The 13,675-nt window shown below is 34.1% G+C and overlaps 3 protein-coding genes across 3 annotated transcripts; all 3 read right to left on the bottom strand.

Annotated features, from left to right (window-relative positions):
* Positions 1 to 2,167: 2,167 nt before the first annotated feature.
* On the bottom strand, positions 2,168 to 3,801 carry LOC145060181 (peroxisomal nicotinamide adenine dinucleotide carrier-like). Its single transcript, XM_079007893.1, has 6 exons — positions 3,721 to 3,801; positions 3,147 to 3,241; positions 3,032 to 3,085; positions 2,842 to 2,896; positions 2,455 to 2,523; positions 2,168 to 2,209 (listed from the first exon to the last, which is right to left on the bottom strand). The coding sequence occupies exons 1-6, from the start codon at positions 3,799 to 3,801 to the stop codon at positions 2,168 to 2,170; spliced, it is 396 nt and encodes a 131-aa protein (XP_078864019.1).
* A 1,485-nt stretch (positions 3,802 to 5,286) lies between these two features.
* On the bottom strand, positions 5,287 to 6,268 carry LOC145056901 (uncharacterized). The gene is made up of 3 exons (XM_079004627.1): positions 6,140 to 6,268; positions 5,812 to 5,946; positions 5,287 to 5,720 (listed from the first exon to the last, which is right to left on the bottom strand). The coding sequence occupies exons 1-3, from the start codon at positions 6,166 to 6,168 to the stop codon at positions 5,537 to 5,539; spliced, it is 348 nt and encodes a 115-aa protein (XP_078860753.1). The 5' UTR covers positions 6,169 to 6,268; the 3' UTR covers positions 5,287 to 5,536.
* A 5,511-nt stretch (positions 6,269 to 11,779) lies between these two features.
* Positions 11,780 to 13,271, bottom strand: LOC145056900 (aquaporin NIP1-1-like). Its single transcript, XM_079004626.1, has 5 exons — positions 13,054 to 13,271; positions 12,626 to 12,850; positions 12,347 to 12,544; positions 12,092 to 12,153; positions 11,780 to 11,996 (listed from the first exon to the last, which is right to left on the bottom strand). Exons 1-5 carry the CDS (start codon positions 13,177 to 13,179, stop codon positions 11,780 to 11,782), a joined length of 828 nt encoding a protein of 275 aa, XP_078860752.1. The 5' UTR covers positions 13,180 to 13,271.
* Positions 13,272 to 13,675: the final 404 nt, after the last annotated feature.

Below are 13,675 nucleotides of genomic sequence, written 5' to 3'. Positions count from 1 at the left end.
AAATCATTATAATTATACGAAAATATGGAATACCTCTAATACCCCTCTTTTCTATTTTCCGTCAACTGCTGCTTGATCCTTTCTTCAGGCCCACCATCATGGCTGATGCATTCATGAAGACACAAATGGATGTCTACATCTTCCTTCAATTCACTTGAGTCGCATGTAGTTTATCTGTTTATGTATATCTTTCATCCATTCGCCTTTACATTTACTCTTTTAGGTTTAAACATTCTCAAATAAGCAATTTAAAACCTTTTAACATATCAAATGTGATTTTTGCATTTATTTACTTTCTCAAGTCTCATTAGCGTTTAACAAATATACTTTAGCGTAATGGTTCCAATCATTGTTCAGTTAGCTCAAAGACTTTGTTTTACATATAAATCATAACTTTGGTGTTTAATTAGTCTTTTAACGCAATTAACAAGCTCATAATTGTTATTGATGAATGTACCAAACAAGATTCAAGTTCATATCTACATGTTCAATGGGAAAGAACAAATAATCTGGTAATATGATGGATTTTCGATATTTTAAAGGAATTATTAAATATGAAGTTGTACTTTTGAAAAAACAAATTGATTGTGTTTATGTAATCTATGGACATACAACTTATTTTACAATAGAGTATTTATATACAGAAAATGACATTGTAGCCCTACGATGTTTTGCACATTTACCCATTCGGTCACTCAAAGTTATTAGTAATCTATCTTTTTAGTCCCTCTACCTTTAGTAGCCTGTTTCAATCTTTGTCACGTAACATTTTGCTTAACCAAAAAATCCATAACAAATTCAGTTCTAACACATCAAATTACAGCTTGTAAACAATTATGCCTAAAAACAAACCCCAGTTGAGCAGTAAGTAAATCTTCATCTTTCGATTTTTAGCTTATCTTTCAATCAAATCTTCAGGCCCTAATTTTGGATTACCACTTCCCTCAAGGTTTGATTTTGGACTTCAACATTATGCACATGATTTTCAGGCTCGTCAACCCACAAAAGAAATCCACTCCTAGGTCCCTGCAGATTTCAATATCATCAATTATCAAAATTATGTTAGAATTGAAAAAAACTCAAATGTTTCTTGAGAATGGAGTATCATATTTGGGCAAACATAATATTTCCTACCGAGATTCTTCTTAGTGGTGGAAGTCCTTATGATTGCCATGCTTCTACAATCGTACATAACCATATTTTCTTGTGTTGGATGCAACAAAAGAAGAAGACGAAAGGAGACAAAAAAAAGTGAAGAATAATAATTAAGAAAAAGAAGGAAGGAGATGAACTGGTCAAATGGACAAATGAAGGCATGGACTGGTCAAATGGTCATCGTTTTAGATGAGGAAGTCACCGACTGACCCCTTCAGTTTTACAAAAGGACCTATTCGACTTCAGAAATAAAACTTTGTTCCCTTAAAAGACATGAAAATAACATAAATAACCGAATGAGCAAATGTACAAAATATTGTAGGATTACAATGTCATTTTTCCATTTATATATAACAAAATAGTATGTAAATAACAAACGACATCTATATCCTCATTGTGATATTTGGTTTTGTAAACTTACTTTTAGTTTTTGCTTGTTTTGAGTGATGTTATCAATCTACTAATTAGTTATGTTATGCTAGTTGAACCTATTTTTTCCAAAAGCTTCTTAACATGTTAGCAATCATTTTTTCCCATTTATTTAAAATATCGCTGATTTAAGCTTATGTTTGATTTTGAAAAACAACTATTTACTTTACATGTATATTCAAATAGATTAAAACATTGTGATATACGATATTTAAAAAGCTATCAACCACTACAAGAAAAGGGACCTCTAGGGACGACAAATGTCGTCTCTATAGGTTCCAAAAGTCGTCCCTATAGGTTTCCGGGACGACATGTCGTTCCCATAACTCTCGTCACCATAGCCCCGTCGCAATAGATCTTTTTTGCCGTCACTATAAATTCCGTCGCAATAGGTAGCAATTAGAGACAACATGTCGTCCTTTTTTGGTTCGTCGCTATACGATGCTAGTCTCCATAGATAAATCTGTAGAGATGACATGTCGTCTCTATAGGTGTGTTTATAAAGACAACAAGTCGTCTCCATAGATACAACTATGAAGACAACATGTCGTCTCCATAGATAGAGATATATAGTAAATACATTTCATCCTACAACAACAAGTTTTGCAATTGTACCTACTAATACCTGTTCACACACCAGAATAGAGTAATTTTGAAATAATATAAATTAGTATAATCAATTAATTAAATAAGATTGTTGTTTTACCTAGAGAGAGAAACTTTAGTTGAACTCTGTTTTTTATCAACTTTCTTTTTGAAGTGTAATTTTCATCCTTAGTATAATCAATTAAGGGATTTGCACACCTGGCATGTAATTTTCATCCTTATTGATATGCTTTGAGGATTTATTTAATGATTAATTAACCTAACCATGATTAGATTCAGGATGATGCCTTTCCAAAATCCTCTTATTCCAGCTTCATTATAAACCTCATATGCCTACAAATGGCAGTAAATCAAACCTTGACTTAAAAAGACATGATGTTAAAAACATTAAACACAAATATGTTAAGATTTAAGACTACCAACCACTTACAGTCTCCCATGGGGATTAGGCTTCATAGAATCAAGGTCATGCAATTTATCATGCAATGAAGAGCTTCTTTCTTTGCTTCTAGAATCTTTTGTTCTGCTTGAGTATGTGTCTAAGACACATTGAAAGGTTAGTTGTGTATTGACTATTGATATGAATTAATGTATAATCTTAATAAATTCTAAACTATAACATTTGAATAAGTTGTTATTTTGTACAAGTACCTGCATACGTGTCATAAGAACCCATATTGGGTTTGTAAACAGTACATTCAATGCCCTGAAATAAAAGGAATTTGTTATCATACAAACAAAAATCAGTTGCACATAAATAACTTGTAAAGTTAAACAAAATACCAAACACTAATATGGCATTTGTATAAAATGATTTTGTAAAATGATTTGGTGTAATTACCCTGCTAATGCTACCACAACAAGCCAGAACAACATGCTAATTATAATAAATCCCCTGCAAAGAAACAAAAGAAGATTGTTATGTTAACAAGTGACATTCATGAGAAATCACATGCCAAATGAATTGAAGTGTAACCTGTGATGTAGCAGTTCCAAAAAGAGAAGACTTATGGCCGCTGTAGAGTCCTCCAAGACCTTCACTTCTTATAACCTGCTGTGAAAGGACAACGAATTGAAACTATTATGTTAATAAGTTTGAATGTAGAGGACATGATCCAGAACAACATAATCAATACAACTTATCACTGAATTCAAGGGTGTTGCAATGGATAATTGTGAATGTAAAGGGGGCTATACAGTTGGTCATTTATTAAAGTTCATGCAATTGTTTAAAAACACTTTATAGCAACAAAGAGGATCCTTTCATATATTGCTCAAACAACATCTTATGGAATTTTGTATTCAAGGCAAGAAAAAATTGAATTTCTTGGCTACTCTGATAGTAATTAGGGAGGTGCATAAGGAGATATGAAAATTACAAATGAAAATTACTTCATTATTGGATTGTGATCATAGAAGGCAAAACATGTTTATGATGAAACGAAGAACATAAACATGAAGCATTTAAATAAGTGTATCACAAGACCAATAGGAAGTAGACAGAGAGAGTAAAAGGGAAGGAATAAGTACCGATTGGAGAGGATACATGATGATTTGAGCAATGATACCTCCGCCAGCTCCGACAAGGCTATTCACGACAGTGTTCGACATTCATCTCCGTCGATGATTTCTGTAACAGCTATGAAACCATAGAAAATCACAATTCCAGTTTCAAACACATAATTGCTAACATAGACCCCAATTATAGTTTCTAACTGAGAATTACTAACCTAGGTCGCCGGAGTGGGGCTTGTAATTGTTAGAATTCATAATCGGAGGTGAAAAGAAAGCCGGTAGTTGGAACCGTCGGTGTTGAAGCTAATCGGTGGTGGTCTTCGGGAACTAGCATCAGGATCAGTAGAGAGAGGAAGAAGATTTGCCGGTAGTGGGAGGTAAGGAAGTCGCCAAGGGAGAATCTTTGATCGATCAATCGAGAGAGACCGATGATTGATTATTCAGCATGTGTGAATGAAATGAATGGGGCTGTTCTAATTTTGGGCATAGAGAGCTATGGGGACGACAAGTCGTCCCTATAGCCATCCCCAAAACGACGTTATGTCTTTATTTCCGTCAACGATTTAAGAAATATTTTATTTTTTATTTTTTGTTTTTTATTGGAGCGATAAGTCGTCTCCATAGGTGTTTCAAGAACGCGCCAAATTCACTTTGGTTCCCGCCTAACATGTTGAGACGAGAGGTCGTCTAAAAGTCAAAATTAATTAGACAACTCTATGGCAACGACATGTCGTCCCTATAGGGCGGCTATAGTGACGACATATGTCGTCCTTATAGATTTCGTCTCTACAGGTGCTTATTCTTGTAGTGAACAAATCTAACAGGGTATTTGACATTTAATTAAAAACCAATTTATTTATTTATTGGATTTTTGAAAAGTCAATAAATCAGAAAAAATGTTGGAAAACGACTTTTAAAAATAACTTCTCATTAACTATTCAATTTTTTTAATAAATTAGAATTTCTAATAACTTTGTTGTAAAATCTGAAATACCCTTAAAACATCTATAACACACTTTTTAAAAAATTACTTACGACTAATTGATTTTTCCACTATAAAAGTTTTCTGAAACACTTTTTAAAAATTCATTTTCCCACAGTCATAAATTAACAAGTCATTTTATCTAAAAGTTATTTTTTAATGTTTAAAATGAAATCTAAACAAATTCCATCTTTTTTTTTTTTCTTAATTTTTCTTTTATATGACATTTGATGGGAGTTTCTTCTAGCTATTTATATTGTTATAAAAAATACGCCTCTTATTTCGAGTATTTAACAATTTGTGTTTAAAGTCTTTACCATATTATGCACTATGCACTAGGTGTAAGACCCGTGTACTACACGGGTTTATTAAAAATACAAATTTAATATCAATATCAATTTTAGAGCTCTCATTAATTATGACATTTATTTCATTATAAATATATCAATTTCTTTTTCAAAAAAACATTTATTTCTCTTAATATTATAACCGAAATAAGTTATGATATGTGAACAAATCAGAAAATTACATGTGGAAATAAATAAATTCTAAAAATCTATTAAAATGCCATGTGTCCAAATCAATGAGGACATGACATGTGACGGAAAATGAGTTTTATTTATTAGTATAGATGGAAAACCATGACTTTCCTCCTCAACCTCTGAAAAGCCAATTAAAGAGTCTTTTGTCACACACACACCATAATTACTGCAGCTAAATTAACACAAACTTCACATACTTTTTACACGACACACGGAGCTTATTTTAGGAAAAACATAATAATATTTGTGTAGTCTTTTCGGTTCCTTCTTCCCTTTGTTCACTTAGATCAACCACATGGTGCAAAACTCAAGCACACACAACCTTCACGTTGTTTGTTTCATCTACCACACATATGCAACCTTCGCCACACTCAAAGTAGGTCTTTCCGGCTTCAGAGCCTTCAGTCAATTTGGATACAACACAAGACCAACCTTCATCACACTCACAGAATGCTTTGGCTGCTGCAACTGCAGAGCTCTCCACTGTTTGACTGCAACACCATGCATGCATATTGTTGTTGTGTCATTAACGTGGTTCAAAGATTGAATAAGTAAAGTGTTATTTAGCATTAGAGAACTTACGTTAATACGTACGTGACACAGGTGCAACCACTTCCATCACATATTGCGAATGGTTTACCAATCTTAGATGGCTCAGTTTTGGTGATGGCGCATGTCCATCCATCTGGGCACTTGCAATTTGGCTTGTTATCAGTGCTGTAAAGAAGAAAAGGTAGCAAATCTAGTCAGTTATAATTACACCACATCAATCCTGATTAAGTTCATAGAAAAGTAAAAACTATATATATTATATATGTGTAAGAAATTCATCGGCTTAATTTGTACTTGTTGAATTCAAACTAATTTGATGTACAATTACGAATATAAATCTTCAATGAAGAAGAAAGACCTGGGAGAAGCTTGGGTCTGAGACTCCATATTTAGGCGTGAAGATTTACTTTCTTCAAGTTTCTCTATTGTGTCTTAAATGGAGGAAATTTTTGTCCACTTTCTAACTTTCTTTTTTTTAAATGATATCTCATAGTTATCCTTTTTTCCTTTATATGCGGTTGCCAATATTACTTAACCTGAATCAATGGTAACGTGGAGTCGCATAATTATGTTTTTTGTCCACTTTCAGCCTTTTGTGTTAAAAAATGTGCTTTTCATTTGATTATTATATGCCTGTCATTATCTAACCTTTAAATCAATGATGTTGTGGAACTGTCATTATTTACCCTTGATTTTATCCTATTCACTTCGCTTCTAGATGATCCATCCGCAGATCTGGGCTTAGGAGTTGGGCTCTGGATGTATATGATAATTAATTAAAATGTTTCTAAATATTTGCTTGGGACCAAATTGGGCCCATAAATAAGGCCGGTCTTCATCTATACGATTAGGGCTGAGCATGGGTCAGGTTGGATCGGTTTTAACCCAAAACCAATGGTATCGGTTTTAACCCAAAACCAATGGTATCGGTTTTCAAATATTTAAAACCGAACCCTAAACCCAAACCAATGGGTCAGTTTCTTGGTTTTTCGGTTTTTTCAAACTCGGTTTTGGTTTAAACCCTAAACCCAAACCAATGGGTCAGTTTCTTGGTTTTTCGGTTTTTTCAAACTCGGTTTTGGTTTAAACCCAAAACCCGTTCGAAATATTAGTTGTGGGATTTGGTAGTTTGTATTGCTTTATATAAGAGGAGAATAGGAAGAATGTTTCATCCTCTAATCGATGTGGGATAAAATTTCGCTGTAACAAATAGAAGAAACAATTTCGCTGTAACAAATAGAAGAAACAAAGGGAATATGGGCAAACAAAATAAAAGAGCTCCACACATAAAGAGAAAGGATTGAGCCCAGGTCTTTCACATAATATGTCAGCCTCCTTAGCCAACACACTAGCCATATGTTTGTGTTTATGAGTCAAGGAAGACATATATATATATATATATATATATATATATATATATATATATATATATATATATATATATATAAATCGCAGAATTCGTATTTTATAAATATCGGTTCGGTTCGGTTTCTCTCGGTTTAGCACATTCCTAAAACCCAAACCGAAACAAATTTTTTGGTTTCTAAATAATACAAACCCAAACCGTTGGTTTATGCTTCGGTTTCGGTTTCGTCGGTTTTTGTCGGTTTTTCGGTTTCCGGGTTCGGTTTTGCTCACCCCTATATACGACTATATGTATGTCTATCGATTATGGTGGATTTTGTAAGGGTCTTGAGACTTTATTGACATTGGATGCGGGAAACTTGGCCCTAAGAGTAGGGCTAACCTGCTTCAAGATAGCTAGGGAGTCCCTCCTTTGATAGAGTGATGGCCAAACGTGCTCTACAAGAATATAAGCCTTTACCGGCGACATGAACTTTTAGTGGCGACAAATGCTAGAGTCGCCGCTAAAAGTCCATGTATGCCGGCAACCAAAATCGTTAATTAAAAATTAAAAAAAATGAAAATTGTAATTACCGGCGACACTATTACTGACGATAGAGTTATTACCGCCAACTTCGTTATTAGCGGCGACATGGTCATTAGCAGTGACATCTATCATTAGCGGCGACAATTTGATCAATAACGACGAAGTAGTAGTGACGACTTATTACAGGCGACGCGTCGCCGCTATTACTATTACCGACGATTTTTATCGCCACTAATGATCGTTTTCCTTGTAGTGGTGGACCGGGGTCAAGCTATTTACACATAGAACTTTATTCTATAAAAATGATTGTCAATTCCTTGGTGCAAAAACTTGGTGTTAGGTTGATGCATCCTTATCAGTAATCAGTCGATTAAGGAGTGTGGTATTTATGTTGGAACATGGAACAACCAATTATATCACATAATGTTAGCCCAATGGGTCGTTGTACGGGATTCCAATCATTTTGTATTAGTAAAGCATTATACTCCATAGTCATGGAGTTACTTTAATTTGGATCAAGCATGCCCATTTTTAGGTTGGACTGAAAGGGGATAGATTTTCGGGTTTTAAGATTAAAGTTAACTTTTGGTGTAAAGAAGCCACTTTTGGTTTTGGATCAAGTTTGCATCGGACGGAAGGAGTGGATTGTTCGAAGTCATTGTTATCTAGAAGAGTACTGACAATTCAACAAAGTTAGCAAACAACCTTTGACAAATGGATTGAAAATATGCACATTTGTGATCCAAGTAATGATGTCATTAACACCAAACCTCTCTTATAAATAGAAGGCTTCATTCATTAGAAAATGTGCGTCAAGCATTAAGAGAAAAAGAGAAATAATAAGTGTAGTGTGCGTTTTGAGTGAGGTTGAGAAAAGAAAAGAGGCTTGATTTATTTATTTTTAATTTTTTAGAGAGTCCATTTTTGAGTGTCATCAATAAATATTGTATTGTACAATATCTTAGTTATATGGATCAAGTGTTATTAGAGACGAATTTTATTCCAGGAACACACCCACTGTTTTTTGAGTCGGAATTTTTTTGTCTATTTTTTTTTTCTGGGCAAACCATTGGAAATGTTGCGTTTCAAGATTTCTGAAAATATTTTTTGGAATTTTTCGACCGTCGTAAAACCCTTAAAGTCAATCTAATGTTCTCCAGGATTATGACAGAATAATATTGGTTTGCCGAAGAAGAAAGTTGACATTAACACGACATCACCATGACGCCAACAGTTGATGAATCTTTCATAATTTTACAGATTAGCCCCTGAACTTGTGAAAATTATGATTTCAGCCCCTATAAATCTAAAAATTTCAGTTTTGGTTCCTAAACTTCTAAAACTTACGATTTAAACCCTTATACTTCTAAAAGTTTTGATTTAAACCTGTATACTTTTGAAACTTTTAGTTTTGGTCCTTGAATTCTTTGCAGATTTTCAAATGGTAGATTTTCCTACCTCTATTGAGAAACTTAATAAAAATAATTATGGGTCAAGGAGTACCCATATGAGAGGCCAGAATCACAGAAACAATTTTCGGCCTCTCGACCTCAACACTAACATGGCAAGATGTTGCACATCAAAGGCCAACAACTGACCCTGACACCTTAAACGATGTATGCTTTAATTGCAACTGTAGAAGATGATTTCTACAACAGTTCAAAGACATCCAGACGACAAAGGAAGCGTAGGATACTTTGGCAACCATTTCTCCAAGAAGAACGGTGAAAATTACAAAGGCTTGAAAACGAGATATTTTCAATGTCCCAAAGAAATATGTTTGTAAGTTAATATATCTTGACAGTGCAATTTCTTTGTGACAAGATTTCTAAATTAGATCTTAAAAATGGTATTACAAAAACCAGGATTAAATGAATTATCATCTATGGACTGGATTGAAGCCGAAATACAAGAGTATTATCACGACGACTCGAGGCCAGGCCATTGAACCAAGTTTAATAGATATGGAGAACTTGATAGTTAATGAAGAGGATTTAGATAAAACTACGTCTAATCGACCTACCAACAATGAAGAGACGACCTTTTTTCATTAATAAAAGTGATAATCAAAGACACGGTCATGGTACGAGGACATGGTTTGGGGAGATTCAACAATTAATAAAGAAATGTTTGAGGAAACCAAGATAGAGGTTTCCAGTTAGGTGGAGCTCGAGGATGTCAACAAAATCGAAATAGTCAGAACCGGTGGCAACAAAAGGACAGTCAAAGTGAAGAATGTTACAATTATAGTAAGAAGGAACAATAAGTAATAAATTGTTGGTCTAAGAGAGTTGAAGGAAATGCTGCAACAACATTAAATAACGAGGCTCCTGGAGAATGAAGATTGGGACTTTGACACTTCCTTCTTTCTCGTGGAGGTAGATGTAGCTCATTCATAAAGGAAAGGACCAACAAATGACTTTGCACTTATTGTGGCAAATGATCGGATGTTCGATTACAAGAATGATTGGATCATTGATTCTGGTTGTTCTAATCATATGACTGGAGACGATTCGAAACTTTTGGGCATGAACAAGTACATTGGAGATCAAGTTATTGTTATAGTTGATAATACAAAGTTACGAAAAGATAATGTTGGTAAGAGACAACTACCAAAAGATGCGGAGATGAAGAAGTACAACTTGAGAATGTCTATCATGTCCAACGGATGAAGTAGAACTTGTTTCTGGTACCATAATTAGATGCTCATGAAATTAGGTAGTGTTTGGCCCATATGATGTGAAGGTGTATCGTGAATTAATGATCATATGTATACTCTTCGTGAAAGGACTAAAAATTAAGGCTATCTATGTAATGTCAACAGAAGAAGATTATCTTCACAAGGCTAGGATAAGAGATATTGGTGATTTGTGGCATGCACAACATGGACATGTTAATTACAATAAACTGAAGATTACTATGTAGAAGTCCATGAAAGGAAGTTCATAACTTGACATTGCGCATGTTGGATGTCAATATGGTAAGGCACACCAACTGCCTTATAAGGAATCAAAGTTTAGAGCAAAGGAGACGTTGGGATTAGTCCATTCATATGTGTTTGGGATGATCAAACAAATGTTAACAAAAGATTATCAATATCTGATAAACCTTATTGATGACTTTTTCAAGGTATGTATGGGTATATTTATTAAAGCATAAGGATGAGGATTTTGAGAAATTTAATAAATTAAAAGATATGGTAGAACTTTAGCTTAAGAGGAAGATCAAATGCCTTCGTGCTGATAATCAAGGAGAATACACTTAAAATTAATTTATCAACTACCTCACGGAGTGCAACATCCAAAGGCAACTGAGTTGTGTAAAAACTCCACAACAAAATAGAGTAATGGAGAGGAATACACCATGGTAGAATAGATTGTGGTTAACAGACCAATTGAGAGTAGAGCATGCCGGTAAGGGGTTTTGATGCTATCCCTCTATGCCGCTTTCCTTGCTAGAAACAAAGTTGCTTTGCTTATCACCAATTCTCATGCACATCACTAGTAGAACAACGAGAAACCATAATTTGTCCCCTTAAGTGTATTGAAACAACTTAGAGGTATCGATACAGAAACGTGATAGGCCGAAAATGTACACAACATGTCTTTTAAAGATAACATACATAATTAAAAACACTCGCACATATTTATGCACTTAAAAACGTACGTGGTGAATGACTTTACAACGAAAAGTTATGTTTGTCGAAAATAATCGACATTTGACATCATTTTTAACAAAAGCATTCATTCTATAATAAAATGGATATACGGGGTAATTCGTCGGTTATCTATTCTCATATTTACAATAGTAAAAATTGATCAAATTGCAATTAGTTTTCACTTCAGGATATTTAAATAATTCAAAGGTTTTTCTTACCATAGATGAAATATTTGTTTTAACTATGGTTGCACGAAATTGTAGGCGAGATAGGGATGAGATAATCGGAGATAGGTAGAGAGATCATGCTTTAATTTATTGGACGTACTTAGTGTTTTGTTTGAGTACATCTTAAAAAATCGTTTGGACATAAACCAACCAACATATTACAGATTATATATATAATTTTAGTATGCTTTGTTTAATTTTTTTAGAGCTTTGACAGGAGAATTACCGATTTTGTCCATTGCTACGTTGTAGGAAAGATGCATTTTTGACGATGACACGAAGAGGCTTATCGGTGAACCTGATGACGTTGTATGCCCATGCACCAGCAACAGCTCCCGCAATTGGTCCCAACATGTAAACCCATAAGCCTTTGTATTGGTTAGACACAATGGCTGGCCCTAGGGTCCTCGCTGGGTTCATTGAAGCCCCTGAAATTGGCCTTCACCGACCACCAACATAGAAATATTTGAATTTTTTTCAAACAGAAAAATATAAAAGAATAGAAAATAATATTTTTTTTAAACGAAATCGTACCCTGCAAACATGGCATTGAGTAAAATGGTTGATCCAATGGCAAGTCCTGCAAGTTCTCCTATCTGCATCAAGAAAATAAAAAATATGATCATTAAAGAATATTCCTAGGAATTTTAGCTGTATAAAAATGGCTATAAAGTCAACCATGATTTAAATGTACGAATAAGATTTATAAATTCGAGAATAGAAGTCAAACCATATAAAAAAGAACAAGAGGTAGAATATATCAATATGATAATGCAAAAAGTTACTAACAGCACGATTGTCGGTAGCAACCCCAGAAATAACAAACATGAGGTAAAATGTAATAATGAATTCCAGCACCAACGATTGGAGGTCGGATCCCGAAGGAACTGTTGCACCTAGATTATTGTGTTTCCAGTTGAATACTAATCGTAGGGTTCCGCTTGCAAGAGTTGATGCGAGGATTTGAACAACTACGTATGCAAAAACCTAAAGAAAACAATGTTTCAATGTACAAGAATAATGTAAATAAAAATCTAACGTATGTTAAAGATCATACTATATACTAACTTCTTTTAAAGGGAATCTCTTGCAAGAGGCAAAAGCAATGGTGACCGCAGGGTTGAAATGAGCACCGGAGATGTGGCCTACGGTGTAAATCATCACCATCACCACCACTCCCCATACGATGGCAATTCCAACTTGACCGATCACATGATCCTTCTCCACGTCCACCGCCACCACCCCGCACCCTGCAAACACCATGAAATATGTTCCCAGAAACTCGGCTACCAACTGCGATAAAATAGAAACCATGCATAAGAAAATATCATTTATGGTAGATCTATAACACCACCAATCTTAATCTCAAGTTTGAAGAAGAAGAATTAATAAAGGAAATATCAAAGTAAGAGATAGACGCACAACCTACTTACAGATATTCATTAATAAAAAAGAACACGTACACGTGATCAGCTTATCATAAACAGATGATTCACCTTTTGGCAGAAAGGAATAGTGAAAAGGGAGGCAGAATTGGCGGTTGAAGATACTGGTTCATCTTTTATATCAAGTGTCTCCCCATGGTGTCCACAAGCTGAACCTCCTCCGCCTATCTCATCCATACTTGCACCGCTGTTTGTTTTCCTCCGTATTAATGAGTTTTGGAGGGGAGAAAGAATTTAGCTATGGAGCCATAGTTTACAATGGATATCGATCTAAGTTGATATATATATATATATATATATATATATATATATATATATATATATATATATATATATATATATATATATATATAGAGAGAGAGAGAGAGAGAGAGAGAGAGAGAGAGAGAGGAAAGATTATTTGAAAACTTATAGAATAACTTGGATTGATCATGACATAATTATATTTATCATTTGTTTTAATGATAGCAATGACATTTTATAAATAATGATAAGGGTATATCAGGAATTTAAAATATCATTTCCTAACAATTAATAATTAGTTTAGTTAATATACAAAACACACATAATATATTTCTCTCTCTCTCTCTCTCTCTCTCTCTCTCTATATATATATATATATATATCATCAGATCTCTCTCTCTTTTTTTTCTCTCTCTCTCGTCCTCCCGCA

Source organism: Lactuca serriola, chromosome 6 (genome assembly GCF_051521515.1).
Source record: "Lactuca serriola cultivar US96UC23 chromosome 6, Lser_US96UC23_V15, whole genome shotgun sequence".
In the NCBI taxonomy this organism is placed as follows: domain Eukaryota; kingdom Viridiplantae; phylum Streptophyta; class Magnoliopsida; order Asterales; family Asteraceae; genus Lactuca; species Lactuca serriola.
Note: the sequence above shows the minus strand (reverse complement) of the source record. Positions and strands in the feature narration are given on the sequence as shown.

What these genes read in the sequence shown, in the direction of transcription:
- LOC145060181 (XM_079007893.1), bottom strand. Translation starts at nt 3,801, where the DNA reads ATGTCGAACACTGTCGTGAATAGCCTTGTCGGAGCTGGCGGAGGTATC. An exon ending in TCATGTATCCTCTCCAATCG is followed by an intron (nt 3,242 to 3,720) that starts GTACTTATTCCT and finishes CTTTCACAGCAG; the next exon opens with GTTATAAGAAGTGAAGGTCT. An exon ending in GTTACACTTCAATTCATTTG is followed by an intron (nt 3,086 to 3,146) that starts GCATGTGATTTC and finishes GTTTCTTTGCAG; the next exon opens with GGGATTTATTATAATTAGCA.
- LOC145056901 (XM_079004627.1), bottom strand. Translation starts at nt 6,168, where the DNA reads ATGGAGTCTCAGACCCAAGCTTCTCCCAG. An exon ending in CAGACCCAAGCTTCTCCCAG is followed by an intron (nt 5,947 to 6,139) that starts GTCTTTCTTCTT and finishes TCTTCTTTACAG; the next exon opens with CACTGATAACAAGCCAAATT. An exon ending in TGTGTCACGTACGTATTAAC is followed by an intron (nt 5,721 to 5,811) that starts GTAAGTTCTCTA and finishes ATGGTGTTGCAG; the next exon opens with TCAAACAGTGGAGAGCTCTG.
- LOC145056900 (XM_079004626.1), bottom strand. Translation starts at nt 13,179, where the DNA reads ATGGATGAGATAGGCGGAGGAGGTTCAGCTTGTGGACACCATGGGGAG. An exon ending in CTATTCCTTTCTGCCAAAAG is followed by an intron (nt 12,851 to 13,053) that starts GTGAATCATCTG and finishes ATTTTATCGCAG; the next exon opens with TTGGTAGCCGAGTTTCTGGG. An exon ending in CTCAATGCCATGTTTGCAGG is followed by an intron (nt 11,997 to 12,091) that starts GTACGATTTCGT and finishes TGGTCGGTGAAG; the next exon opens with GCCAATTTCAGGGGCTTCAA.